The sequence below is a fragment of the Ovis canadensis genome, chromosome 11 (assembly GCF_042477335.2).
Source record: "Ovis canadensis isolate MfBH-ARS-UI-01 breed Bighorn chromosome 11, ARS-UI_OviCan_v2, whole genome shotgun sequence".
In the NCBI taxonomy this organism is placed as follows: domain Eukaryota; kingdom Metazoa; phylum Chordata; class Mammalia; order Artiodactyla; family Bovidae; genus Ovis; species Ovis canadensis.
In genome coordinates, this window is record NC_091255.1 from 51552148 (window position 1) to 51576367 (window position 24220).

The following is a 24220-nucleotide window of genomic DNA, read 5'->3' on the forward strand; positions in this document are numbered from 1 at the left end:
TTATACTGCCTGGACAGATAGTTATCCAGAAAGTTGGATCTTGTTTGTCAAATGATCTGAAAATCAAAAACAGCTATCTTTCTTTTCCTATTAGTTAAATGAGCTGACAGCTTGCCTTTTTTCTTTATGGTAAATTTTAAATTACTTTGTATAATATGTGCCTGTTATAAGAAATGAAACAATCCAGATATATATAATGAAAAGATTAATATCCCTCCACTCCCCTCACTCTTCACCCACTATTTCAACCTCTTTAGGAATAATCAGTGTTAACAGCCCTGTATGTACTCTTAGTTGCAGCATGTGGGATCTAGTTCCTTGAACAGGGATTGAACCCAGGTCCCCTACATTGGGAGCGTGGAATCTTAGCCACTGGCCCACCTGGGCAGTCCCTGACCATCCTTTATATTATGATTTCTAGGGTTCTGTTGCAACCTGCCTTTTTGATAACTTGATCATATAGTGTGCACATTTTATTTGCAGGTAAAAGTTTCGTTTGATCTGAACACTATTCAAATAAAATATTTGGATGAGGAAAATGAAGAGGTAAAGTATATTCTAGTACCCATGCCCAGGTATCTATAATAAGGATCTTATTTCTCAAGAGGGGTATGTGTTCAAAAATATCAGAATACTGTTTATCTCATTTGTGTAGGAGTTTAAATATATTTGATAATTGCACGTTCTAAGCCAACTTGTGGCGTCTGAAATGGAGTTGAGAAATAGGAAAGCAGCACTGAAGAAGAAAATCTGAGAGATAACTTTTAAAACTACATAGTGATCTTATGTTCAACTATATCACAAGCTGCTATTCAGTCTATAATAATAAAAAATAATGGCAAACCCTCATTGAGTGGTTATAATGTGTCACACTAACAATAGTACTATGTGTGTATATACTATTATCACCATTTCTGTTTTATTCATGAGGAAACTGAGGCACAGAGAGTTTCAGTAACCTTGCCTAAAAGAGCAAAAGCTGGGAAGTTAGTAGAGTAGGGTACCACTCATACCCTCTGACACATGCTTCATACTTTCTGGCTCCAGAGCCCAGGCTCCTAGCCACTATACCATGCTGCTTCTCAGTGGACCTGAAATAAAGGTAGATGTAATAGTTAGGCAATAAAATTAATTATTCACAGTTAGTTCAGGTCCTGGAAAAGTGGAACCGCTAACCTGAGATTTTGCATCTGTCCTGTGAGGCTGGATATGCTGAATTGCTCAGTTGATGAGGGGCTTATAATTCACTGTTGCTTTTTTTCCTTACAGGTATCCATCAACAGTCAAGGTGAGTCCCTAAGAAAACCTATTAAGCTTTATTTAAAATCTTAATCTGGTCATAGGCATTGGTCTTTCCATTTACACTCAAATCTTGTTGCAGTAATAGAGTAGAATTTGGGATAAATGCACTCATTTACCCATGGGCACTAGATTCATGGCAAATCTTTATCTTTTAGCAGTTTTTGTGTGTAGGTTGGTACCTTGATTGGACCCAAAGGACCTCTTTAATGAGACGTTCTCTTATATTTAAGATGCTAATCTTTTGAAAATACACTTCCCAGTTCAACACATTTAACTTGTTATCCTGATATTGCTTTTTTCCTTGACTTGGTGTACATGTTAAAGTCCATGTATAAATAAGATGGTTGTTCAGAACATGGGTGCATTTTCAATAGGAACAATGTTATATTTTTAACTGGCTGAAATGATAGTATTAACATTATCTTTGAACTTTGTTGAGTCTTGAGCTTCGTTAAGCCTAGTGTAAGGGAACTGGATTGAGTTTTTTTAATTGGAAGGCTCCGGTAGCAAAGAGAGAAGGATTTAAGTGGGAGAACTAATCTGCAAGGAGCTTCTATTTATGACAGCATGAGAAGGGAGTTTGTCAGCTAAAAGGTAGTAGCTGTTTGTGTATAACAATTGTAAGCTAAAAATATATTTGTTTTGTAAGCTAAGAATTTTTAAAAGAATTTACTGTGCTTAATTGAATCTTTTGGGCTGGTTAAAAAAAAAAATCACAGTATGTATTTTTGTCCTTTTAGGAGAATATGAAGAAGCACTTAAGGTAATGATTATTTCATCTTATTTTCAAATAATTCAAAAAATATTCATGGACTAAAACTTGACCCTGAATTCCATTGGCCATGGGGAGAAACTAATGACTGTAAACACAGCAAAACCCATTTTTAGGGAGACTGGGTTGAGTTTGGCATACCACGCAACAAAAGGTACATCCTAATGTAAAGATTCTTTCTGATGATCATGGCATCTCATTGCTGATCTTGAAGCCACCATCCTGGCATTTCAGAATTCAAAAAACTCTGGATTGATGCTTTCTGGTTCACACTTTTCATCTCCTTCCTTCACTTTGTTCCCTGTAGAATATTACACTACAATGTGAAAGGTGTAACCATGCAGTTACAAATATCCTCTTGTTTATCAGTGATCAATTAGAGCATTCCTCAAGGTCACTTATTTAAGGTGTGCTAAGCTGACCTTTCATTGACTATCCTTTGTGAACTTCTAATCCAGATTAAGTCATTTTCCATAATCACTTTTGGTCTAGGGAGAGAAGAAGGGAAAGGCAAGATTTTTTTTTTAAATCAGGAGCTGGATTTACCCTTTCCAGTTGATGGTCAAATCTGCTGTTCTGGGTGCCACTTGTTTCAAAAATTTAGCCAATTTTTTCTTGTTTTTTTTACTGAGAAATCTGTATTTCCCAGCCAGTCTCTTGGGTTTTTTTTTTTTGTTTTTTTTTTTTTTTTGAATTTCAGTCCACCGATGCTGGGACCTTCTTCCCCTGGGTGTGTCTCTTGGTTTTAGATATCCATGTCCTCTCCTGGTTTCTCATAGTTGAAATACCCATCTGTGTTAAGAATTTTTCATGCTTTGTAATTTTTCTCTGCCCCAGTTTTCATGCAATCTTCCTGTTTGCTCTTTGCTTTTAAGCTGTTTTCACATGATGTTTCCTAACACTCCTTTACTGTTCTTCAACTCTTCCAGCTTTTCGGTTTCCCAATTCTCAGAAGCTACAGTAGTTTCACTAAAAAAGTCTTTTTAAAACTTCAGAATTCCTCTACCTTTCCCACATTCACTATTTTACCCATTCATTCAGAAATCTTGGATGTCAGGAGTCTAGAGTTTATATAAGCCTGTCTTGCCCTAGGAAGCAAGGCTTCTTTTATATGCATAGTTTTTACATAATTACTATAAAATCCCACATTTATATTTTGACACAGTTTCATTATAGTTGTTTCTTGAGCAGTGTTTTTCACAGACTATACCAAGTATTTTAGAAAAAGCTTCTTGGTTTCTGGCCTAGAGTAGGAGTTGACAAACTATACCTGATAAGTTGGTTGTGTCTGTGTGTGTGTATGTGTGCACGGGCACGTGCACACGTGCATGTGCGCATCAGTTCAGTAGCTCAGTCATGTCCAACGCTTTGTGACCCTGTGGACTGCAGCACTCCAGGCTTCCCTGTCCATCACCAACTCCGGGAGCTTACTCAAACTCATGTCCATAGAGTTGGTGATGCCATCCAACCATTTCATCCTCTGTCGTCTCTTCTCCTTCTGCCTTAATCTTTTCCAGCATTGGGGTCTTCTCCAGTGAGTCAGTTCTCCACATCAGGTGGCCAAAGTATTGGAGTTTCAGCTTCAGCATCAGTCCTTCCAATGAATATTCTGGACTGATTTACTTTAGGATGGACTGGTTGGATCTCCTTGCAGTCCAAGGGACTCTCAAGAGTCTTCTCCAATACCACAATTCAAAAGCATCAATTCTTCGGTGATCAGCTTTCATTATGATCCAACTCTCAAATCTATACATGACTACTGGAAAAACCATTGACTAGATGGACCTTTGTCAGCAAAGTAATGTCTCTGCTTTTTAATATGCTGTCTAGGTTTGTCATAGCTTTTCTTCCAAGGATCAAGCATCTTTTAATTTCATGGCTGTGGTCACCATCTGCAGTGATTTGGGAGCCCCCAAAAATAAAGTCTCTTACAGTTTCCATTGTTTCCCCATGTGTTTGCCATGAATCTTAGCTTTCTGAATGTTGACTTTTAAGCCAACTTTTTCACTCTCTTTCACTTCACTTTCTGCCGTAAGGGTGGTGTCATCTGCATATCTGAGGTTATTGATACTTCTCCTGGCAATCATGATTCCAGCTTATGCTTCATCCAGGCCAGCATTTCACATGATATACCCTGCATATAAGTTAAAGAAGCAGGGTGACAATGTACGTCACGTAGACGTACTCCTTTCCCAATTTCTCTGTTGTTCCATATCCCATTCTAACTGTTGTTTCTTGACCTCCATAAAGATTTCTCAGGAGGCAGGTAAGGTGGTCTGCTATTCCCATCTCTTTAAGAATTTTCCACAGTTTGTTGTGATCCACACAGTCAAAGGTTGGGTCTAGTCAGTAAAGCAGAAGTAGAGGTTTTTCTGGAACTCGCTTGCTTTTTTGATGATCCAGCGGATGTTGGCAATTTGATCTCTGGTTCCTCTGCCTTTTATAAGTATGCTGCTGCTGCAAAGTCGTTTCAGTCGTGTCCGACTCGGTGCAATCCCATGGACTGCTGCCCACCAGGCTCCTCCATCCATGGGATTTTCCAGGGAAGAGTAGGGGTGCCATTGCCTTCTCTGGTTTTCTAAGTATATATATATTATTTAAAATTTTTTCTGAACATTGTATTTCATCTGAATTTAAATGATAAAAGTATTATACCTGTCACTCAACCAAAAGGTTCTTTCAGTTCTCCAGGCCAGCCTTCCTTCAGAGGTAAATAAATAAGAAACAGATCACCTCACGCCTGTCAGAATGGCTATCATCAGGAGGGTCACAAATAACAAATGATGGCAGGGCTGTGGAGAAAAGAAAACACTTGTACACTATTGGTGGGTATGTAAATTTGATGTGGCCACTATGAAAAACAGTCTGGATGTTCCTCAAGAAACTAAAAATACAACTACTGTATGACCCAGCAATTTTACTCCTGAGTATATATACAAAGGAAATGAAGATACTAATTTGAAAAGGTGTATGCACACAATGTTCACAGCAGCATTATTTATAGTAGTCTAGATAGGGAAGCAACCTAAATGTCCATCAACAGATGAACGGATAAAGATATGTACACACACCCACAGTTAGTTGTTGTTGAGTTACTAAGTCATGTCTGACTCTTGCAACCCCATGGATTGTAACCTTTCAGGCTCCTCTGTCCATTAGATTTCCCAGGCAAGAATACTGGAGTGGGTTGCCATTTCCTCCAAGGGATCTTCCTGACCCAGGGATCAAATGAACATTTCCTGCATTGGCAGGTGGATATCACTGAGCCACCAGCGAAGTCCAGGAATACTAGTCAGCCATAAAAAAGAATGAAGTTTTGCCGTTTACAACAATATGAACGTAGCACAGTGAAATAGATCAGGAAGAGAAAGGCAAATACTGTATATTGTCATATATGTGGAATCTAAAAAGTAAAATGTGAATATAACAAAAAAGAAACAAACTCACCAATACAGAAAACAAACTAATGGTTACCAGTAGGGAAGGACAAGAAAGGGGTAGAGGCTTTAGAGATGCAAACTATTATATATAAAATAAATAAGCTACAAGGAATGGAGAATTTAGCCATATCATATTTTATCATAACTATAAATGGAATATGATCTTTAAAAATTATGAATTACTAGGTTATACGCCTGAAAGCATATAGTATTATAAATCAACCATACCTCAGTTAAAAAAAGAAAGGAGGGACTTTCTGAAGGTCCAGTGGTTAAGCCGTCATGCTTCTGAGAGGAGGGGCTCACGTTCAATCCCTGAATGAGGAACTAAGATCCCACATGCCCTGCAGCTTGGACAAAAATAAAAAGCGAAAGGAAGAAAAGGAATCATGTATTTAGATATAATTTCTTTTTACAAAAACAGTATTTAAATGTTTTCAGTATAGCTTAGCAATCCAGTTTCTGTTAACAAATTTAGTTCAGTGTTAGGAGGGGTAGTACATACCCGAACTCAATAGCCAACAGATATCTTAATCCTTTCCACCAGAAAGTGCTGGTGGAAATTCCTGAGTGGTCCAGTGGTTAGGACTCTGAGCTTTCACCGTGGAGGGCACAGGTTATCTGGTTAGGGAACTAAGATCCTATAAGCTGCATGGTGTAGCCAAAAAAAAAGATGATACTGGCCTTTTTAGTAAAGCTTTAGAGCTTCTCTCTTATTTCCTCCTAATTCTTATTCTTCAATAGCACAGTTATCTTGTACTTGTTCACATTCTTCCTGTGCTTTAAAATTATTATTTTTTGGTTGCACTGGGGTTTTGTTGCTTCATGGGGGGCTGTCTCTGTTTCCAGGGGGCTACTCTTGGTTGCACAGGCTTCTCATTGCAGTGGCTTCTCTTGTTGCCGTGCAGAAGCTCTAGGCATGTGGGCGCGGTAGTTGTGGCACACAGGCTTAGTTGCCCCATGGCATGTGGGATCTTCCCAGACCAGGGATTTAACCATGTGCCCTGTGCATTGGCAGATGGATTCTTATTCATTGCACAGGGAAGTCCCTCTTCCTGTGTTTTTTGGTATGTTTTCTTTTAATTAATATTTTTCTTTGGAATAGCAGGAGAGTTTACTCTTATGCTACATTGTTCTTCTGGCTGAGACTGCTCAAAGCTCAGAGTTCTTCAGACAAAGCCTGACCAGTACTACATTGTTCTAGCAAATGTTGATCTACTCATCCTTCTGACAAAGGATGGTCAACTTCTAGTTCTGACAAGGACTGGTAACTTTTCTAGGTTGCTTCCTGAATCTTTCCTCTTTAGCTAATTAGAGATATTTCAAATGATCAGGATATAAATCTGTGAATTGAGATTCCTGTGAGGTTTAAGCCTTCATCTCCTGCCATAGCAATTTCTTAGTATGTTGCTGGCTTTTTAGTTTTCTTCAAAATGTAAAGCTTTCCCTTGCTAGGAAGGGAACTTTCCTTGTGAATTTTACCCACAGAGGTCTATAGATGATTGGTGGTTAGGTCACCACGTTTTCTATTTCAGGTTCTTACTTCTGAATCAGACCGGTAAAATTCATTTGCCATATGTCCCAAAACTCCTTGTTCACCACCTTGCTGCTGACCTTACCCTGGCCACATGTTTAAAGCTTTATTAGAACACAGTCATGCCTGTTCATCATGTTTTGTCTCTGGCTACCTTTGTGCCACAATGGCGGAGTTGAGTAGTTGTAGCAGAAATTGAATGGCCTACAAGCCTAAAATACTTCTTATATGGCCCTTTAAGAAAGTTTGTTGAACAACAAGAACCTCCTATATAGCATGGGGAACTATATTCAGTGTCTTGTAATAACCTATTATGGACAAGAAACTTGAAAAAGTGTGTGTGTATATGAATTGCAATCACTTTGCTCTACACCTGCCCTGAGTCATTGTAAATCCACTATACTTTAGTTAAAGAAAAGAATTTTGCTGATCCCTCACCTAAGATAAGAGCTTTCAGATGTTTTGGCCACAGAGTGCTGTTTCTAAGTGGAATCTTCAGAAATCTAATGTGTGAAAACAGATAAAGAACAGTTCTTGTCACTGGGTAACAAGTGGGAGGAGCTAGAACCCCACAGACTTGACCGTTAATCTCTCCTTGGATGCTGGAGTACCTTCTTGAAACCTCAAATGCTCTTTGAAGTAGAGTTTTTAAAAATAGAGTGTTTGAGAAGATTCTCTTCAAAAAGAGGTGACCACTTAAGCATGCTTCCCAAAATACTATTCTTAGTGGGAAGGTAAAGACTTACCTATGGGACATAAGTTTAACTTTTCTGAGTCTTAGAATTGACTTTTGTTAAGTTGAGATTAGAATCCGTAAATGGAGTCCTACATTATAAACCAGTTAACAGGTGGTAACTGGACAAAGGTGGTGATCATTTCACAATGTATACCAATGTCAAATCATTATGTTGTCCACCTGAAACTAATGTTATGTCAATTACACTTAAATTTTTAAAAATCAACCCAATTAATGAAAACATCTCACCTAATGAAGAGCTACACTAAAAACTTCATTTTTAACAAAACCATTCCTAGTTAACATTCTTGGCAAAGAAACAGCAGGCTGAGCATTAGCATATTTGTCATTTGACCTAATTTAAAAAAAGCATGAATCCTTGGGGATTTATCGCACTACTCCTTCTACTTTTGTGTATGTTTGAAATGTTTCATAATAAAAAAGTTTGAAAAAATACTCCCCCCACCCCCAAAAAAGAAAGAAATCATTTTGAGGAATAGGTATAGTCTTGGAAATCAGCAGACAGTTTACCTCTAAGATAAAAGAATATTAAAAAAAATATTACAGATATACAAAGAAGCATAAATCATGATATTTTCCAGCAAATGTTCCCATACCTTTTCTTTTTTTGTGGCTTTGAATTTTTATTTAGGAGAAGAATCACATAATATTGTTTTTATTTCATAACTTATGCTCTCAGATGGCAGTTAAGCAGGGAAACCAGCTGCAGATGCAAGTCCATGAAGGGTATTGTGTTGTTGAAGAAGCCCCACCCCCCATTGGAACAGAAAAACGACCAGTTGCTAGGACAGGAAAGAAGCCCCTTGCACATTATTCTTCACTGGTGAGAGTCTTGGGGTCAGACATGAAGACCCCAGAGGATCCTACAACACAGGTACGAAGGGAATGACCTATCTCTATGATTTTTCTGACCTGTGTTTCATTGTCTCTGGTCTAAGATTTGAGCTGTTCTTCAGAGGTTTGGGAGTTAATTGTGACTGTCTCTGTCTGACTTTTTGAACTGGTAACAGTGGTTACTTCTGGAGAGGACCATGAATAGGGTGACATTTTTCTTATACTTTTTCGTGCTCATTTTTAAAAACTATACATTAATATTATTTGACAAAAGAAACCTCAAGATAATACATTATAGGACAGTTACTTTAAACAGAAGAAAAAAAGTATCTTGGATTTGTGTTTACTTGCAGCAGCTTCCACCTGCTCGACGTAATCCAGACCAGCCTCAAGACAAGCCCCCTGACTGGTTCACAAGCTACCTAGAGACAGTGAGTGTTCTTTGCAGCTTGGGTTTAGCAGCACTGTTGGCACAGATGGATTGTTGACGAAATAGAAAGCTAGCTCCAGAGGGCTGCTGCCTCTGGTACAGGTGAACAAAGAATGGTAGCTAATAATTTCCAAACTACAGCAGTTCCAGTCAAGAAAGTTCCTGGCTTTTGCAGTGATGTACTAAAAAAGGGGTGAGTTTAAGTATGTAAGGGAAAGAGACAAATTTCTGTCCTTGAGAAGGAAGTATTAGAAATTTACTCATCAAAGGGCTTCTTGATACTTGCTTTGAAGCCGCTTCAGCTGTGGAAGGATTAGACTTTTTTTCTTCCTATGTTTCTGTCCATTCATTCTGTATCTATTATCTGATTATTGTGTTCTTATACCAGAGATGGTGAGGTTTCAGGTTTATTTTATATTTTCGTGCCTTTTTCCAGTCTTGGAACTGAGAGAATTCCACCCCCTCTTCCCCCCGCTTCTTCTGTATTCTAGTTCAGAGAGCAAGTGGTTAAAGAAACGGTTGAAAAGCTTGAACAGAAATTACACGAGAAGCTTGTCCTCCAGCATCCATCCTTAGGTTCGTGTCCCTCAGAAGGTTCAATGCCTGTTTCAGAGGAAACACTGTTTTTGCCAGAAAACCAGTTCAGCTGGCATATTGCTTGTTGCAGCTGCCAAAGGAGCATCGTGGGTGTGCGCTACCAGTGCAGGTAAAGCAACAGCTTGGGAATGAACACCCCTTAGAGCGGGAGGTTCTAATGTTCTGGGGGGGTAAAGGGTGTACTTACTCTGAGCATCAGACACAGCAGCTCTGTATTGAAAACAAGCTACTCTTCATCCACAAGAGAAAATAACTGTTTGAAGAGTGAGTAATTAGATTGCTGTGTTCAGATATACATTTGAATTGAGAGAGCCAGACAAAATTAAGTTCCCCAAAACAAAATTGGATCCCCAAGGGTTGTCTCCCTATTCCAGATGCTTTCATATTTTTCCTCCCATAGATTGTCCTTTGAAGTAGATATAGGTGAAGTGTCACTATCTTCATTGATTCATGAGGATTGAGACTTGGCACGTGTGGGTGGCATGCTCAGGTTCCCACCTCAGTGGTGATAGAGCAAATATTATGGAAGTCTGGGTCCATATCTCCTGACCTCAGGTCCTTCCTACTGTGCCATTCCTTTCCTCACAGCCTCTGCTCATCCTACAATATCTGCGAAGATTGTGAATCTGGGCCGTATGCCCATGACTCCAATCATGTCCTGCTGAAGTTGCGGAGACCTGTTGTGGGTTCCTCTGAACCATTTTCTCACTCGAGGTTCTCTACTCCTCGTCTTCCTGCTGCTCTGGAACAGGCCAGGTAAAACCATATATATATGCGGTGTTTGTTCTCTGGTTGGCTTCTTGGTTTTGGTGACAGAGTGGGATCACAAAACTAAATAGTCTCCTGGACTTCCCTTGTGGTCCATCCAGTGGTTAGGACTCTGCGCATCCATTGCCGGGAACACAGGTTTGATCCCTGGTTGAGGAACTGAGCTCCCACAAGCCGTGTGGCACAGCCAAAAAAAGACCGAAGAGTCTCCTTAGTTCCAGCTCCTTTCCAGTTGATGGGCGGTGACAGGGATAATTATCTGGAGCTAATGAGATAAACCAGAACTGCAGAAAGAAATTAAGAAACTAGAAGCAGATGCTGATGAAGACCACAGGTGGCTCAGAATAGCTTCAAGGTTTATTTGTGAGATTTGTATTTTAAGACTTTTTTTTTTTTTTTTTAATCTCACAGGCTCCAGAAGCAAGTTGATAAGAACTTTCTTAAAGCAGAAAAGCAAAGGTTGCGGGCTGAGAAGAAACAGCGTAAAGCAGAGGTCAAGGAACTTAAAAAGCAGCTTAAACTCCACAGGAAGATTCATCTATGGAATTCGCTTCATGGGCTGCAGAACCCCAAATCTCCTTTGGGCCGACCCGAGAGCCTGCTGCAGTCAAACACCCCGATGTAAGCCCAGGGCCAGGGCAGGAGCCAGAGCTTTAGGTCCAGCCATCTAAAACTGGAACTTAAGCCAACTTCTGTCTTATTTATTATTGCTAACTCCTAACACTCAAACCATTAAAACTTCCCATTTTCTGATCTTTGTGTTCTTGAAGGGTGGTTTGCTAGTTATCTTTGACACTTCCATTGTTGCCTTCTTCAGAAAAACAGAAACCAGTAAGGTTCAGAAACTGGTGTAATCTCTCTTCACTGGAGGCAGTCTGGATTTGAAGTAGAAGGAACAAATGTTTTAAGAGCCCAGCTCTAGTTGTGGTATTTATGGACCCTTTCAGTTATCCTCACCATAGCTTTTTAACTTAGGAGTCAGGTCCCCTTGTTTTGTTCTTTCAGCTGTGCCATATGGCAGGTAGGATCATAGTCCACTGGTCAGTGATCAGACCCGTACTCCCTACAGTGGAAGCATGGAGTCCTAACCACTAGACTGCCAGGGAATTCCTTAGGTCAGCTTGTTTTCTTAAAAAATGTTTGTAGTTTATTCTCGTTGTTGTTGGAGGGTTTTTTTTTGCTGCACCACATGAAGTTTGCGGGGTCTTAGTTCCCAGACCAGGGATCCAACCCAGGCCCTCAGCAGTGAAAGCAACGAGTTCTAACCACTGGACTGTAAGGGAATTCCCATTATAAAGCAGATGCACTAGTATGCCCTCCAGGGTCACGGTCTGCATATTGAACCACACATTATATATTCAGAATACATCACACCCAACACAAGTAATTAAATACCTAAATTTCTATTCAGGCTCCCTCTGCAACCCTGTGCCCCAGTTATGCCAACGCTCAGTGCAGCGTTTGTGGATGAGAATTTGCCTGATGGGACTCACCTCCAGCCAGGAACCAAATTTATCAAACACTGGAGGATGAAAAATACAGGAAATGTCAAGTGGAGCACAGACACAAAGGTAGTTTTCCCCACAAAATGTGAATGTGAAGTAGTTGAGATGGCAGAGTGTTAAAACTGACAAACTTTCTTTCTCCTGTTAATATTTTCAGCTCAAGTTCATGTGGGGAAACCTGACTTTGGCTTCTACTGAAAAGAAAGATGTTTTGGTTCCCTGCTTAAAGGCTGGCCATGTGGGAGTTGTGTCTGTGGAGTTCATTGCCCCAACCTTGGAGGGGACGTACACTTCCCATTGGCGTCTTTCTCACAAAGGCCAGCAGTTCGGGCCTCGGGTCTGGTGCAGCATCATAGTGGATCCTTTCCCCTCCACAGAGAGCCCGGATAATAGTGAAAAGAGCATGATCAGCTCAAGCAGAGGTGATGATCTCACCTGCCAGCAAGAGGTGAGCATTGGAAGGGCCTGTTCACAGCTGGTGGATCCTCCAGAAACCTGGAAAGGCCAGCTTCTCCCCTCCCCCCAAACACGTCAGTATGCTTATATTGGGCCTAGTCTTCTGGGGCTTTGTTTGTGTGTCCTAAGGATCTGAGTGCAGGTGTCCCTCAGTGCTTAACCTTGCTTGTTACTTGGTGCAGTTTTCTGATTTTTTTTTTGTTCTATTTATTTTTTGCTGCACTGGCTCATCGATGCACAGGCTTTCACTAGTGCTGTGAGTGGGGGCTACTCTTTACTGCGGTGCACTCACTGCAATGACTTCCGTTGTTGTGGAGCATGGGCTTCAGGAGTTTTGGTGCACCAGTTCAGTGCTCCACAGCACGTGGGTTCTTCTAAGACCAGGGATCATACCTGTGTCCCCTGTATTGGCAGGTGGATTCTTAACCAGTGGACCACCAGGGAAGTCTTGTGCATGTTTAAAGGCAACTTCCCTATTTACTGCTTAAATTTAAGTTACCCAGTGATGATGTCCTGGTTTTGACTATTGTTATTATGGTTAATCTAAGTTACTGTCATTAGGGGAAGCTAGATGAAGGGGGTAATTAGTAAACTCTCTGTACTCTTTTTGCAGCTTTTTCATAGAAAAGTGTGAAATTAAAACAAAAAGTTTTACTACATACAGTGCATTTGACTTTAGGGAGGCAGCCGTCAACTTGCTTTTTGAGTTCTGTTGAGGGCCGAAAATGTGTCCCAATGGTTTCTCTCCATAGGAAGCTTTTCTGGGTAAAGAAGAAATTCTGCCCGGTGAAACAACTGAGCAGACAGAAGGGACAGGAACCCACATCCCACAGAAGGCAAAGAGTGCTGCCAGCAAGAGGGAGCTCTACATCCCATCCGTGGATCTTCTGACTGCCCAGGTGGAAGACTGAGCATTTTGAGGGGAAGGGACAGAAAGCCCTGGGGAACAAGTTCTTAACTTGTTGAAGGAAAGCGGGTAGAGCCATCGGTGGTGCCCAGGAAGTTAGAGATAGGCCCACTCTAATCTAGTGAGATGAGTCAAATGGCAGGAACATCTCCAATGGAAGCAAGTTTCTAAACTAAATGTTTCCTGTTTGAATTGGAAATTTATCTTGTGCTTCCCACAACTTCCCCTTCACTGCCTCTTCTTTCTGCCTAACTGGTTCACCTTCACCCCCACTGCATCTGCTCTCTCTCTTCCCAGTGGCTATTTGAATGTTTGGTTCCCATTAACTCTTCTTGTTCTCACTTGACTGAGATGAGGCATGAATTTGAACATGAGTTGCATCTAGGACGATGTGGAGCTCAGTGGCCTTTAACACAAAACATGGCTCTAGCATGTGTTGCAAGTAGCCTAACATGCCCTCCCCTCTTTTTTTTTTTTTAGGATCTGCTGTCCTTTGAGCTATTGGATATCAATATTGTCCAAGAGTTGGAGAGAGTGCCCCACAACACTCCTGTGGGTAAGAATGTCATTTGGTCCACCTTGTTTATTAACAGGCCCAATAGTACTGCCCCCCTGACTCTGGTAGTGACTATGTCATTCGGAGATATTAGTAGGCAAGGATTTCTCCCACAATGTGATATTAAAACTGCACCCATGGGCCCATTTTCCATTTCCCTATTGTCCGTCAGAGGCAACAAGTTTGTACAGAGTTTCTCCACCATAAAGGGACCCTCTTCTCCGTTTCTCTCTAGGCGTTTGTGTCCCTTTGTTACTTTACATTCATGGTTCTGTGTCTTGGCCATGGTCTTCCAAAGCCAAACAACTGTTTATGATCCTTCCTGTGTTGATGGACCTGTCTGAGATACTTGTGTACTTGATGGTCTGGAGAAATTCTTTACAACAGGCCTTGAAGCGTACCTGGGTTTATTTTAGTTCTGCAGGAGGCAGGAAACCTAGAAGCTGCTGCTTCTGGACACTGAGTATTGATGATGCAATGCTTTTTCTTGGTTGATGGTTCTCCTGTCTTCATTCTCCAGATATGACTCCCTGCATGTCTCCTCTGCCACATGACAGTCCTTTAATAGAGAAGCCAGGCTTGGGGCAGATACAGGAAGAGAGTGAAGGGGCGGGATTTAAAGCACTTCCTGGTAAGGGGTTAAATATTTGTAAAGCATTTGCATCCTCCCCTTCCATACCACGCCCTGTTGTTATCCATACCTTCTACTAACCTTACCTTGGTGTGTGAACGGGTTTTCCAACGATCCGATTTTTTGAAGTCTCCTTACCTTCACATAGCACAGACAGCAGCTATTCCTTGGCATCATATCAGCATGGGGACATGACTGGAGAAAGCTCTGCAATACTTTATAAACACCAAGTGCAGACAAAAATTGTCCTTTCCAGATTCCACAGTGTCAGTAAAGAAAAAGGCCGAGAATGTTTCTTCCATGGAGGAACCAGAAGATGATTTGAGTGGGACCCAGTTCGTGTGTGAGACTGTCATCCGATCCCTTACATTGGATGCCGCCCCGGATCACAAACCACCTTGGAGACAGAAGTCCCCGCATAGTGAGTGTCCCTGAAATTCCCGGACCTCACCCCACGCCCCCACTGGGGTGACGCCTGACTTGCGATTGCCAGACCTGAGCAGGTAGAAGTGCTCTTCTTTACTGAGAGTGGAGACGGGAATCTTTGTTAGAGGTTGGATCATGGTTGTTCGTTTAGACTCTACATGTGCATCAGGAGCAAAGCAGCTCCCGTAATTCATTTCTGCACTTTCCCAGGGGCTGAATTACAGCTGTATGCCACAGAGGAACAGCAGCCAACTGTGCTGCCTGGGTTCTGCAATAAGAAGTCTTCTTGTAAGTGGACGGAGCCCCTCAGCAGAGAACCCTCCCCTGCCCTCCCACCCCCACCCCCACCCCCACCCGCTGAGTTGTCTCATTTCTCCAAGGGCAGCAGTCAGGAAATAGTGGGCAGAAACAGGAGCACCAAGCTAAAGCTTCTTAGGGTTAAATTCTGCTGTCATAAATTTCTTTGTGGCAGAATTTCTAGAGGTCAGATAGGTAGAACCAATTTCACGTATTTCAGATACTATTCAAACACTCAAATTTTAAAACTATGTATTTAAAAAATATATATGTATTTCCACACACACACTTGAGTACAAATGGATAACAAAAAAAGTCTAAACCAAGTCTAGAAGAACTTACACCAAAATGTTCACAGTAGTTGTCTCAGTAAGATTATCGGTGGTTTGTTGTTATTTTTTTCTCAACTCATCCATGTTTTGCCAGTTTTTCTGTCATGACTACTCATTACTTTGCAAAGAGGAGGAGGAAAGGAGTCAAAAGTAGTCATATAGTCCTGCGGTACTTAGCACCAGATGTTTTCTCTTCTCATAGCACTGTTAGCTACTTTAGCAGTTTCAATTTGAAACCATCCCAATATGATAGGGGCTTCTCTGATAGCTCAGTTGGTAAAGAATCTGTCTGCAATGCAGGAGACCCCCGGTTTGATTCCTGGGTCGGGAAAATCCACTGGAGAAGGGATAGACTACCCACTCCAATATGCTTGGTCTTCCCTTGTGGCTCAACTGGCAAAGAATCCACTTGCAATGTGGGAGACCTGGGTTCAGTCCTTGGGTTGGGAAGATCCCCTGGAATAAGGGAAAGGCTACCCACTCTAGTATTCTGGCCTGGAGAAGTCCATGAATTGTATAGTCCTTGGGGTTGCTCTGACAGTTATGTTAGCTGTCACCTGAAGGGGAAAAGGAAAGGGGCCTCCTTGTTTTAAGGGTCATAGTGTTCTCAGAAGCTTTATTGTTTCTGCTGACCTTGTTTTTATGAACTTTGGTTCTTTTCAGCTTCAGACTTTGAATATGGCCCTTTGGTTTATCCCTCTCCTCTGGCTTTCATAATTATAGCTCATGACCCACAAGGCTTGGTATAGGGTAGGGAAAGCACGAGGGACTGTTCTTAGCTTGTACCTTAAAATTGGATGCTTTCACCCTTTAGTGAAATTTGCCTTACCTGAAGAGGGACCACTTGCAGACGAGAGGGAGGAGATTGTCCAAATTGCTGAAGAAGAGGCTGTTGTGGAGGAAGAGGATGAGCTCAAAGATGAAGTTCGGAGTCAGTCCTCTGCTTCTTCAGAGGACTATATCATCATCCTGCCTGAGTGCTTTGACACCAGCCGCCCCCTGGGGGACTCCATGTACAGCTCTGCACTCTCACAGCCAAGCCTGGAGCGAGGGGCTGAAGGAGAGCCTGGGATTGAGGCTGGGCAGGAACCAGTCGAGGCTGGGGAGAGACCCCCTGGAGGGGACAACCAGCCACAGGGGCACAACATCAATGACATCCTTATGACCTCACAGACTCTGGACACAGTGCCCCTAACCCCAGAGGTGGTGGGGCCTCCGCCACAGCTGCCCAGGTACCATCTGTACCCTACTCTGCTGGGCTCTCCTTCAGAGGTGGAATAAAGAGAGAGGACTCAACCTGATCTCAAAACCTGTTTCTCTGTCAGCGGGGGAAATGGCGATTTCCCATAGTAAAGTCTGATGAATAAAAGTTGTACTTCCCAGTGTTTGTGGATCCTGGATTTAAAGAAATACTTGCTTTAGTTAACTTTTATTAGCTGAGTAATTAGCAGGGGAGTGACCAGACTGCAGCCAGTCTCTCTAGCTTGACTGTGGCTGAAGAGGAAAACTGAAGAGTGAGCCCTTCCCACCTGATCCCTAGATGCAGACTTGTGCTCTGGATCAGCAGTGCGAAACCTCTGTAGAGACTCTAGCTCTGCTGTGCCCTGTTTGCTGTTTCTCCACCGTTACCAGAGGTGCCTTCTCAACTTACTTTCAATATTATGTTTTTCTGAAAGGAGTCCTCCCAGTGCACAGCATCATGGTTCCCCAGGAGTGGATTTACCAGTTACCGTACCAGAAGTTTCTTCAGTCCCTGGTCAGATCAGAGAAGGTAATGACCTGCCTGAGCTTTCTCTCTGTGCTCTTTTCTCATGGAAACCAGGTATAAGTAGGCACTCTGGTTCTTGGCAGTTTTGCGAAACTTGCCCTTTGACTTTTTCTGTGCTCGTCCCCCCTACTCTTTTTGTTCTATCTTCTAGCTTAATATTTATTAGATGAGACCCCATAGATGCTGGCATTGTGCTGTAGTAGAAAGAACACAGGTTTTGGAACCAGCCCAGTCTAGGTTCATCCCCAGCTCTGCCTTTGCTCACTGTGTAACCTTGCAGTGGTTCAGCAGGTTGATAATATCTGAAGGTCTGTTTCCTCATCCACGAAATAAAAGAGAGTAGCACCTTGGAGTTGTGAGTAGACCCTCAAAGTGGCGTCCCTCTCTTCCTCAAAAAACAAAACCTGGACTTCCTGGCGGTCCAGTGATTTAAGACTACATCCAGTGCAGGAGGCACAGGTTGAATCTCTGATCAAGGAACTAAGTGCCCACATGGCATGTGGTGCAGCATAACAATTAAAGGCTTGAAATGTTGTGATCAGATTGTTACCTGCCTCAGAAATAGCCCTGCTGGGAGTTAGGAAATCCCAGGCATTTCTAGATGCTGCATCTAACCAACAGCTCTTTTGCTTTTAGAGCTCAGAGGCTCATCAGGACTTGTAAACAGCAGACCGAAGAGCTATGACCACTCAAGGTAACTGGACCTTGCCTGTGCAGCCTCTTATTCAGAAGCAGGTTACCTGCTTCCTAGTGTCCTAGTGTTACCCTGCTTACACGAGCCTTTCAGAGCACGTGCCCCCTCCTGAGAGTGACGGAGGAGAGCCATCATTCCTTCTTGTTATTTCTTCTGAAGCTCGTGAGCAACCCTGAGCAGAGGGCTAACGTTGATGTTTAAGAGTGTTGCCAGTCCAGACCAGGAAGAAGCGCCCTTAGGTTCAATTCCTGCTTAGTAACAAAGGAGGGTAGGAAGGTCCAGGCCATTGTGCATCTTGTAACTTGTTCTTAGACAAACCTGCCTCTCTGCTTCTAGTCGTCTCAAAGCAGTATCAAGTTGGGCCCCTCCCTGTATACAGTGTTCAGAAAATCACATTTCCTTTGGGAGTTGTTTCCTCTGAGATGGTAACTGAGCAGATCCACTGCCAGTACCTCACGGCGCCCTTGACCACATTAATTTTCCAGTGGGGCTGAAAGCTGGCATGCTAACCAGAGTGACATGTTTTCTGCAGTGCCCATATCTTGTAGCAGTAAGAACTGAGCCCTACATCGAACCTAGATTTGTAACTATAAAACTGATAGGAAAACAGTCACATGCTCATTTTACATTTGATTTTTTTTCCTCCAGGAAATCTCATTTCCTTTCAGGATGAGAACCCAGATTATCTTGTAGGAAGGTAATAATTAGCGTTTCTTAGGGAGATAACTTGGTTTTCCTCCTCAGGCACCACCACCACCACCACCACGGGAACAGCATTGCTGGAGGACTGGTTAAGGGGGCTTTGTCTGTTGCTGCCTCTGCGTACAAGGCCTTGTTTGCTGGACCACCAGTCACTGCACAGGTCAGTGTGTGTTTTATTTTCCTGAACCAAATCCAAGTCACTAGTAAAAACAGTGGCATCTGCCTGGGCTGGAGAGAGTCGCACATCATCGTAGAAAGCATGAGCTTTAAGTTTAGTTTTCTTTTAATTGGAGGATAATTGCTTTACAGTGTATGTTGGGTTCTGTATAGCAGCCGAGAATCAGCCATAAGTACATGTATGTCCCTTCTCTCTTGAACCTCCCTCCCATTCCCCCACCCCATCCTACCCCTCTAGGTTGTCACACCGGGTTGAACTCCGTGTGCTATACAGCAGCTTCCCACTAGCTATGTATGTTTCTTACATATGATGACACATATGTTTCAGTGCTGCTCTCTCAATTTGTCTCACCCTCTCCTTCCACAAGTCTGTTCTCTATGTCTGCGTCTCTATTCCTGCCCTACAAATAGGTTCATCAGTACCATCTTTCTAGATTCCACGTATATGTGTTAATATACGGTATTTGTTTTCCTCTTTCTGACTTCACTCTGGATAACAGGCTCTAGGTTCATCCATCTCTCTAGAACTGCCTCAAATTTGTTCCTTTATATGGCTGAGTAATTCCATTGGATATATGTATCACAAAACTTAGTCTTTGATTAACACACAAAGACTTGGCCACTTTCCACTTATATAACTTTGGCTAAGTTAAGGGAGGAAAGAAAAAAGACCTAATGTTTGTTGCAGACCTAGTGTGTGTGTGGCGCTTTCCCAGGTGCTAGTGCTACAGGAGGAATCAGACACCAGTTCCTGCCCAGAGTGGTGGGAAACAAGTGAAGTAAACAGACATTTGTCTACGAAACTTTTGAAAATTGCAAAGCACTATAGAATTTAAGGAATCTTTCATCTAATTAAAAAAAAAAAACCAAAACACATTTATTGTGCAGTGTAAGATACTATACCAGTTTTCTCAGACTGGTGGAACACCTCAGTCTGATATTAGCCCCACAGTGCAGCACAAGAAGGCTTCCTGGTAGATGATGCCTGAAGTCATCCTAAAAGTGTTTGCCAGGAATCAACAGAAAGGGTAGACAGAGAGTAGCCAGTAAAGAGATCTGGAAATGTGAGCCTGGAAGGTAAATTTATTCTGAGAAGAGAAAGAAGAGAAAAGACCAGTGATGTAGGTGGGATGCTGTGTTAAGTAATTTGGATTTTATTTTAGGACCCGTGGGCAGCCTCTGAAGGATTTTAGGGAAGTAATTAACATGATCAGATTTGTTCTTTGTAAGATCACTCCACTCCTCCATAGTGTGGAGGCTGAGGGAGCCTTAAGAAATCCAGCTGAGAATCCACATGTAAGAAGAAAAGAAGGATAGAAGAGAAATAGAAATGGCAGAACTTGGAGGCCATAAGGCTAAAAAGAAGTCAAGGATAAAAGTTTCTAGTTTAGGTAGTCAGCGTAACATTCATTAAGAGAGGATATATAAGAACGGTATATTTGGGCAGGAGGAAAAGAAAATCCAGTCGGTTTTGGGCTGGTGTTGAATTTGAGACACACCCAGGTCAATTTATCCAGAGTATAGTTGGGTTTATACATTTGAATTAAAGAGAAAAGAAGTTTGGCCTGGAAATGAAGTCATTTATGTACAAGATATGACAGGAGCCACAGATTAGATAAAAATTTCCAGGAAGAATGGATAAAAGAAGGAGCAGCCTCTAAGAATCATGGAAAGAGGGAGGGCTCTGCAAAGAAGACTGAGAACTAGGAGGAGAATGAGGAAGGGAAGGGAGTTCTACACTGGAGCTTAGGGAAGGGAGTTTTAATGAGGAGGGCATGGCCAGCAGTGTCAGATGCTGCAGAGGAGTGAGAAGGAGCAGAGAGAACTTTAAGAGTACAACTGTGCCTCACTTTCAAATAGCTGGACTATACAAAGGGAAAAGGAGCGTGAAAGCTGGGACATGTAAGGCAGAGGGAGACATTTTTAAAGGTGAGCCAGTAGCAAAGGAGGTTAACAATCAAAATGAGAGAGGTTAATTAGTAGAAAAATATTTCCGAGGTGACGAGAGGTAATGAGATACAAAGTAAGGTTCATTCAGAAGGATTAACCTGGAAAGGAGGACGGGTAACTTACTCTGAAATAGAAGGGAACAGAAGAGAGAAATACCAGAGACAGTGCTCAACATATTGACATGCTTTTCTTAATCCATTCAGTTCAGTTGCTCAGTCGTGTCTAACACTTTGTGACTCCATGGACTGCAGCACACCAGGCCTCCCTGTCCATCACCAACTCCCAGAGTTTACTCAAACTCATGTCCATTGAGTCGGTGATGCCATCCAACCATCTCATCCTCTGTCGTCCCCTTCTCCTCTCGCCTTCAGTCTTTCCCAGCATCAGGGTCTTTTTCAAATGAGTCAGTTCTTCGCATCAGGTGGCCAGAGTATTGGAGTTTCAGCTTCAACATCAGTCTTTCCAATGAACACTCAGGACTAATCTCCTTTAGGATGGACTGGTTGGATCTCCTTGCAGTCCAAGGGACTCTCAAGAGTCTTCTCCAACACCACAGTTCAAAAGCATCCATTCTTCAGCACTCAGCTTTCTTTATGGTCCAACTCTCACATCCATACATGACTACTGGAAAAACCATAGCCTTGACTAGATGGACCTTTGGTGCCAAAGTAATGTCTCTGCTTTTTAATAGGCTCTCTAGGTTGGTCATAACTTCCTTTCCAAGGAGTAAGCGTCTTTTAATTTCATGGCTGCAGTCACCATCTGCAGTGATTTTGGAGCCCAGAGAAATAAAGTCAGCCACTGTTTCCACTGTTTCCCCATCTATTTGCCATAAAAGTGATGGGACTGGATGCTGTGATCGTAGTTTTCTGAATGTTGAGCTTTAATCCACTCAACCACACTGCAAAATACTAGCTAACCTGTGTCTCCTTTTTTTTTTTTTTTAATAAGAAAATTGGTACTCAACACAGCTGTTAAGTAAATGATGAGGGTGTTCCAGGTGTTCGGAGGATTTAGGAAAGTTATGAACTTGGCCCAAAGAAGAAAGTAAAAATAAAAGATTAAGTAAATTAGCAATAAATAATTGCTATTCTTTATTTAAAAAAAAAAAAGCCAAGAAGGTTGCCCAGGATATCATTTCCTGAGCAGTTTCTGGTCCGGCTTCTTTGCATATCTGATTAAATTTCCCAGACTTTTTTCCGGTAACAGCTCTTGGCCCATCATCATGATCACCTTTATCTTCACAGTGTTTCCAGAGTGTGTTTGTATCTCTTCCTTCATCTAGTTCTAAAGACAGTTCATTTGTTACCTGGTTTGGGATACAAACATACCTCATCCAAAATAGAGTTTTCCCAGTCCTTATCCCCTCAGAAGACCCATTGGTATTAGGTGGACAGGAGTGCCATAGTCTTGCACCTAATTACCTAGCGTTTTGAATAAATCTGGAAAGATTAGAATTACTCAACAAAATAATACAGATTTTTACAGAAACTTTTTCTGCTTTTCTTGACTCTACACAGCCAGTAGTTTCTGAAGATCAGACAGCGGCCCTGATGGCCCATCTCTTTGAAATGGGATTCTGTGACAGGCAGTTGAACCTAAGGCTGCTGAAGAAACACAATTACAACATCCTGCAGGTGGTGACAGAACTCCTTCAGGTCAACAACAACGACTGGTACAGCCACCGCTACTGAGGAGTGACCTCGTATTAAATAACATTGCCTGCTGCTCAGAGATGATCTTTATTCTGTTGGGGCATGGGGTAGAGACCCTTGGTTATTTTTTAATCTGATGAATCTATAATAGAGCCCATCATTGAATTATCCAGACAATACCTGCCATTGCAGTATTTTTTGGAGCAAATCAAAAACTAGAACTTAAATTTTCACGGTAGTCATTAGGTGAATTGTAGGAAGAGCATTTTTCAGTTGATTTGGATAAAGCTCCTTTCTCTGTTTTAGTGCACTGAAGAGTATAACTTAAACTTCCTATAGAACCATTTTTCTTTCTGCTTGTACTGAAGTTGAGTATTTTTCTTTGCTTAACGTGGATGTTTTTATGGGGATATGTTGTCAGTTTTTAAAAAGAATTAACCTTGGAAGTTGTTTTCCAGAATTCTCATAATTTCTCTAACCTATCCCAAGCTTAAATAGCTATGTGGTATTAAAATGACACCTAGAACGTGATAGGAATTTTGTTACGCTTCCCATTTCAAGTAGAAAGTCATTTTTCTGCAAGTCTTGGAAATCAGCACTGTTGTTTTCTAAAGACCCCACTGATGCGTTGAAGTATATCCGCCTTCCATGTCTCTGCACTTCTGCGTGAGGAGCGGGGAGTGTGCTAATTAACCCACCAGCACCTGTTGAACAGTGTCTATTGTAGCAATTTTGCATACATTTGTATTTTATTTAAGGGAAAAAATTTAGGTAGTGTGAAATATTTTGCTAATCCTATACAGAAGGGAAAAATCTTCTATTAAAGGAAAATAAATTTAACAGTTACCCTTTTTCTTTATGTCGGGGGCAGGTCTTATTTACAGTAGAGTGGGCAAGGGCTGTATAGAAACATGAGAAAACTGAACTTCTATTATGTGAATCTCAGTAAAATTCAGGAGCGGGCAGATGAGTGGGTGTGAGGCTTTGACATGGGATTTAGGAAGTCCTGAATGTCTCTTGAATGTTTGAAATCTGTTCAAGAGAACTTAGAACTAGAGAAAGAGGCTGTTTTACAAAACTGGGATGTGGGGGGCGGCAAACTCAGAAAAAAGTTCTGGTTTAATTTAACCCCAGGGTAGGTGAGTGGGAAAGAGCTTGCTTACAAAGGTCCAAAGTCCTCACTCTGTTAATAGAAAGGAGTCTTGGGTACAGCTGGTAGAGGTAACAAAAAACACTGAAGATTTTAGTCATAAGAATTGCTTGCAGAAAAAGAAATCTGACCCCCCCCCCCCCAGCCCGAAGGGGGAAGGATAATAGTATTATATAACCTGGTTGGTATTACAATGAATGATGATGTAATCATTAGCCATAATGATGTTTATTTACAGTATAACCCTTGAATGCTGTTAAATAGGCCAGGATTCAGACTGCAAGCCAACCAGTCTGTTCGTTATTTAAAACGTTTTTATGGGGCCTTCTGGGTAGAGGCTGAGCGGCCGGTTGTGTGTAATTAATTGGGTTGATTTGGGACGGGATCTGCCTTGACCATCTGAGTCGTATTGTTAGGGTCCAGTCGTCTGTCCCAATGTACTTGTACGTAACCGCTTAAAGAATGGTGAAATAAACTTTGAAACTCTTACCTGCCCTGGCTGGTACCTTCGTCCAGGACCTCGCGTGGCCTTTGAAGATCTGAGAAACGTTCTGGCCGCTGTGTTGAGAAGCGGGCCCTG

The 24220-nt window shown here is 41.9% G+C and overlaps 1 protein-coding gene across 7 annotated transcripts in view; it reads left to right on the forward strand.

The window, feature by feature from the left end:
- The window catches only part of NBR1 (NBR1 autophagy cargo receptor), a 28200-nt gene extending 4071 nt beyond the window's left edge, over nucleotides 1-24129 (forward strand). Inside the window, exons 3-22 of one of the 7 annotated variants that reach the window (XM_069603747.1) lie at nucleotides 484-546; nucleotides 1270-1288; nucleotides 2043-2065; nucleotides 8485-8679; nucleotides 8993-9070; nucleotides 9561-9775; nucleotides 10255-10422; nucleotides 10846-11055; nucleotides 11846-12005; nucleotides 12097-12387; nucleotides 13148-13294; nucleotides 13783-13858; nucleotides 14379-14489; nucleotides 14746-14910; nucleotides 15126-15203; nucleotides 16359-16776; nucleotides 17221-17315; nucleotides 17949-18006; nucleotides 18751-18868; nucleotides 22356-24129. In XM_069603747.1, coding sequence (XP_069459848.1) covers nucleotides 484-546; nucleotides 1270-1288; nucleotides 2043-2065; nucleotides 8485-8679; nucleotides 8993-9070; nucleotides 9561-9775; nucleotides 10255-10422; nucleotides 10846-11055; nucleotides 11846-12005; nucleotides 12097-12387; nucleotides 13148-13294; nucleotides 13783-13858; nucleotides 14379-14489; nucleotides 14746-14910; nucleotides 15126-15203; nucleotides 16359-16776; nucleotides 17221-17315; nucleotides 17949-18006; nucleotides 18751-18868; nucleotides 22356-22529 — 2862 coding nt within the window. In that variant the 3' untranslated portion in view covers nucleotides 22530-24129. The remainder of the gene's footprint in view (nucleotides 1-483; nucleotides 547-1269; nucleotides 1289-2042; nucleotides 2066-8484; nucleotides 8680-8992; nucleotides 9071-9560; nucleotides 9776-10254; nucleotides 10423-10845; nucleotides 11056-11845; nucleotides 12006-12096; nucleotides 12388-13147; nucleotides 13295-13782; nucleotides 13859-14378; nucleotides 14490-14745; nucleotides 14911-15125; nucleotides 15204-16358; nucleotides 16777-17220; nucleotides 17316-17948; nucleotides 18007-18750; nucleotides 18869-22355) is intronic. The other 6 variants (XM_069603748.1, XM_069603749.1, XM_069603752.1 and 3 more) reach the window with 6 other exon arrangements.
- The last annotated feature ends 91 nt before the right edge of the window (nucleotides 24130-24220 follow it).